The sequence below is a fragment of the Fundulus heteroclitus genome, unplaced genomic scaffold, assembly GCF_011125445.2.
Source record: "Fundulus heteroclitus isolate FHET01 unplaced genomic scaffold, MU-UCD_Fhet_4.1 scaffold_48, whole genome shotgun sequence".
NCBI classification, from domain to species: domain Eukaryota; kingdom Metazoa; phylum Chordata; class Actinopteri; order Cyprinodontiformes; family Fundulidae; genus Fundulus; species Fundulus heteroclitus.
In genome coordinates, this window is record NW_023396901.1 from 2,686,852 (window position 1) to 2,690,864 (window position 4,013).

The following is a 4,013-nucleotide window of genomic DNA, read 5'->3' on the forward strand; positions in this document are numbered from 1 at the left end:
GGTGGCCTCTGCTTATACAGCATGTCATGCAAAGGATTTAGAGATTCCTTTTAGGCTGGTAAGGGATACTGCAAGGATTCTTTGCTAAATTAGCCGCAGGTGGAAGCATACAGACTCCTTTTCCTACCTCCTTCCTTATTGACTGCACTATTCAGACAGCACTTGTCATGGCGACTGCTGATGAACCTCCGTTTTGGCTAAAGAGTCCTTACCCAATAAGGGTATTTGGATGGACCCTCAGTTCTCCCTCTGCTCATGCCAGATCACTGCACTTTTCCCCTCTGCTTAATTGAATTTTTCTCATCGTGCCTGTGTAATTGGTTCCAGTTGTTACTCCTCCTGTCTTCCCTCCTATATATATATATGTTGTCAGCTCAGCCATTACCATTTGCCAGGTCCTCTGTCTTCATCTGTTTTTCTACTCTGCTCTGGACTTGTTGTTGCCGTGCTTCTGATTCCTGTTTCCCTGTCACTGTGTAAGCCTTGTTTCATTGTTAAATAAATTGCCACTATTCAAATATGACAACGTATGCAAGAACAAAATTGTTTTACTACAAACACAGAAAAGCACACCACTCGTTTAAACCTTTGTTTTTATTATTGTTCCTGAGAGTTTCCCTGCAGGTAGGTCAGAAATCTGCATGAGACGACGGCATTGATATAAAGATAATGTTCCTTTGAAGATTCGGAACCAACATTTAACACAGACCACAGAAGATTTTTTTGTCGTAATACAATAAGACAAACATGTACTGTCTCAAAATTTACAAAGTATGTAGTTGAAGACAGACAGAGAGTCATTGTAACAGAAATATTTTGTTGACTTGCACAAAAATCTCTGAAAGCCAAATAACTTGTGGGTTTAAGAGACTAGTTAATGAGACCTGAAACCATTCAGGCTGTCTGGAGATTTCCTGACTGGTGTAAAAAATAAAAGTTTAAACATTTAACAGCAGCTGGTTTTAGAAGGCTTAGACAATATAAAAAAAATCATGTAATATCGACATTGGTAAATACAAAAATCAGAAAAGGAACACAAATAAAACATTATTAATTAAAGACAGGTATTTTAAAAACAAGCGTATTGTGCCTTCCTGGTCACTACTGTGTAAAAAACCCTTTCCATTATGTGTTTCTGATGTAGCTGGTTTGGTATAATGCAAATCAGAAGTGTCAGGTTTTATAGAGCGGATCTGTTGCTGTCTGGTGCAGAACAAGAGAAACTCCCATCAGATCACTTTCAGCACCATGTTCTCTGTAGCTCTGCTGCTGCTGGCTGCTGCATCCTGTGAGTCTCAATGAGACAAAGATATATGTGTGTCATGACTGAACCGAATATTCCCTGCTGGTAATGATATAATTTTAATGTGTTTTTCTACAGGTGTGAAGTGTGAACAGCTGACACAGCCAGCCTCTGTGACTGTGCAGCCAGGTCAACGTCTGACCATCAGCTGCCAGGTCTCTTATTCTCTGAGCAGCTATTGGACAAACTGGATCAGACAGCCTGCAGGGAAAGGACTGGAGTGGATTGGGGGGAAATATACTGGAGAGTCAGCGTACAAAGACTCACTAAAGAACAAGTTCAGTATTGACTTAGACACTTCCAGTAAAACAGTGACTCTGAATGGACAGAATATGCAGCCTGAGGACTCTGCTGTGTATTACTGTGTCAGATACCACAGTGATACAAACAAGCAGCACAGCTGTACAAAAACCCGTCAGGGCCTTAACAGGATATATCAAGCCACAGGAGCTGTATGATCGAGTTTAAATTTAGGCACGTAGAAAAATTACACATTTTTTCATTCAAAATTAAATTAACACAATTCCAAATGTGTTTATGTTACATGTTTTCAAATTAAATTAGAGGTTTGTTAGAAACATTCATTTTGTATCAAGAAAATAATGTAAGTCAACATAAATTTTACATTAACAATAAAATTATATAAAAAAAACAGTTTAACGAAATATATATTTTTAAACAATGTTAAAACAGGAGTGGAAACATAAAACATATATTATATACAATCATTCTGATCTAAATGTGAAAATTCCAGTGTCTGTGAAATCATTCTTACATCATATTTTTGCTCCCTTCAGAAACTGCCCAACATCCTAATGTCAAATCTGTCAAATCTGAGAAGTTATTGAAATGTAATCATATTTCAATCATACTTAACTAATTAATTATTTTCTTGTGGCTCGCTTACCCAGTGAATACAAAATCCCTGCAGAACCCAATGGGCTGACCTGCTCAGTGCTTAAGATGTTGGTTATTACTAAAACACATGGATCAGGCAGGCAAACTACAAAAGGACTTGTTGCCATCAGTGGAGTCAGTTTCTGGTGTGGTATTATGCAAATCAGGTGAGTTGGGTTTTAATATCTTGATATGTTGCTGACAGCTGTAGAAGAGAAACTCCCATCCAATCACGTTCAGCACCAACATGTTCTTTGTAACTCTGCTGCTGGATCTTGTGAGTCTCACTGAGAGAGAAATAATGTGATCATACCTATAGAATTTTTAATTTTACCATAATTATATATAATGTTTTTGTTTGGTTTTATTATTAGCTATAGGTGTGAAGTGCTGACAGTTTAACACAACCAGCCACTCAGACTGTGCAGCCAGGTCAACATCTGACCATCAGCTGTCAGGTGTCATGATCTGTTCTGTTTGAACCTGAATTCAGCCACACACACAGCTTCGTGTTAAGAGTTTTATTAAAGGGGATGAGTTGTGAATGATGAAACCAGGGTCTTTACCGAGCTGAAGCAGATGAATGGTGATGTCAGGAGCTGGCAGACGAGAGGAAGCTGGAGGACCGAAGGTGAGCTTCGGGACGGAACCAGAGCAGAGTTTGGAGCGGGGTCCAAGCTGGCAGGACAAGAGTCTGACGACAGGAGAATGAAGGCAGAGAGTCATCCAGGGAAGAACGACGATGAACCAGAGATGAAGGGCTGGCTGAAGAGTCCTTAAGTATTTGGATTGAGGCCGGGTTTATTGACTGCAGCAGGTGGAACTGATCGTAATCAGGTGTATGGGAGGAGGAAGGTGCCGGAAAATGTCCAGGGTGCAGCAGGCAAAACTGCACTCTGACATCAGGTCGCTTATTCTCTTGGCAGCTATGCAACAGCTTGGATTAGACAGCCTGCAGGAGAAAATGTTGGAGTGGATTGGTTCTGCACAAAGTGGATATATCGCAGACTACAATGATCTGCTAAAAACCAAGTTTAGCATTAGTTCAAATGATTCTAGTAAAACAGCGACTCAGAGACCACGGTAACAAAAATGTTCAGATGCTGTGATGCATCTGAACATAAAACTGCCTTTAGTCATTCTTATAGTACCACAAGCATAAAGCCCAACATGTTCTTGTGTTTCTGTCCTACTTAACGTTTTTATCCCACCTAGATGCCTTTCCGCCTCACCTCTCTGGTTTACTTTTCTCAGATTGTCCTAAAAATGCTCTGGGTTCTAATGCAGTTCCTGTATCGTGAACAGGCTGGTGGGAAGGTGTCTTCTTTTGCAGCAGACAGCAAGAGATCAAGTCTTGAAAACCTAACTCTTCTGATTTACGTAAAACTGAAATTATCATGCTCTTCACACTTAATAAAAAAAAGTAGTTTTATGCAATATAAACCTGAATGAAGGAAAAGTGTGCTTGCTTTTAAAAATGTGGATTTTAAAACAATTTGTGTCGTCCTATTGGAAAGGGTGAAGAAATACTTTTAATCTTTAGGGGCAAGTTTGACACAATGTCTTTTCAGAGTATAATAGTGATACAACAAACAACTTTGATTACTTTTTAAACCAAAATTAGAATCTAGTGCAATTGTTTTTGCTGATGCAATCAGTGTCAAAGTTATATGCGGAAATAAAACCAACACTTAAAAATCGAAAATATGAGCACAAACCTAAATTCGGACAGCTCCAAAACAGACAAAAAGGTCATGTTGACTTTTGTAAACTTCTTGTTTTTCAGAATTCCTTTAAATGTGTGGTTCAACTT

General features: G+C 39.0%; 1 gene segment (V, D, J or C); it reads left to right on the forward strand.

The window, feature by feature from the left end:
• Positions 1 to 1,248: 1,248 nt before the first annotated feature.
• On the forward strand, positions 1,249 to 1,761 carry LOC118560761. The segment is given in 2 exon segments: positions 1,249 to 1,288; positions 1,382 to 1,761. Coding segments are annotated over 2 exon segments (420 nt in total).
• Positions 1,762 to 4,013: the final 2,252 nt, after the last annotated feature.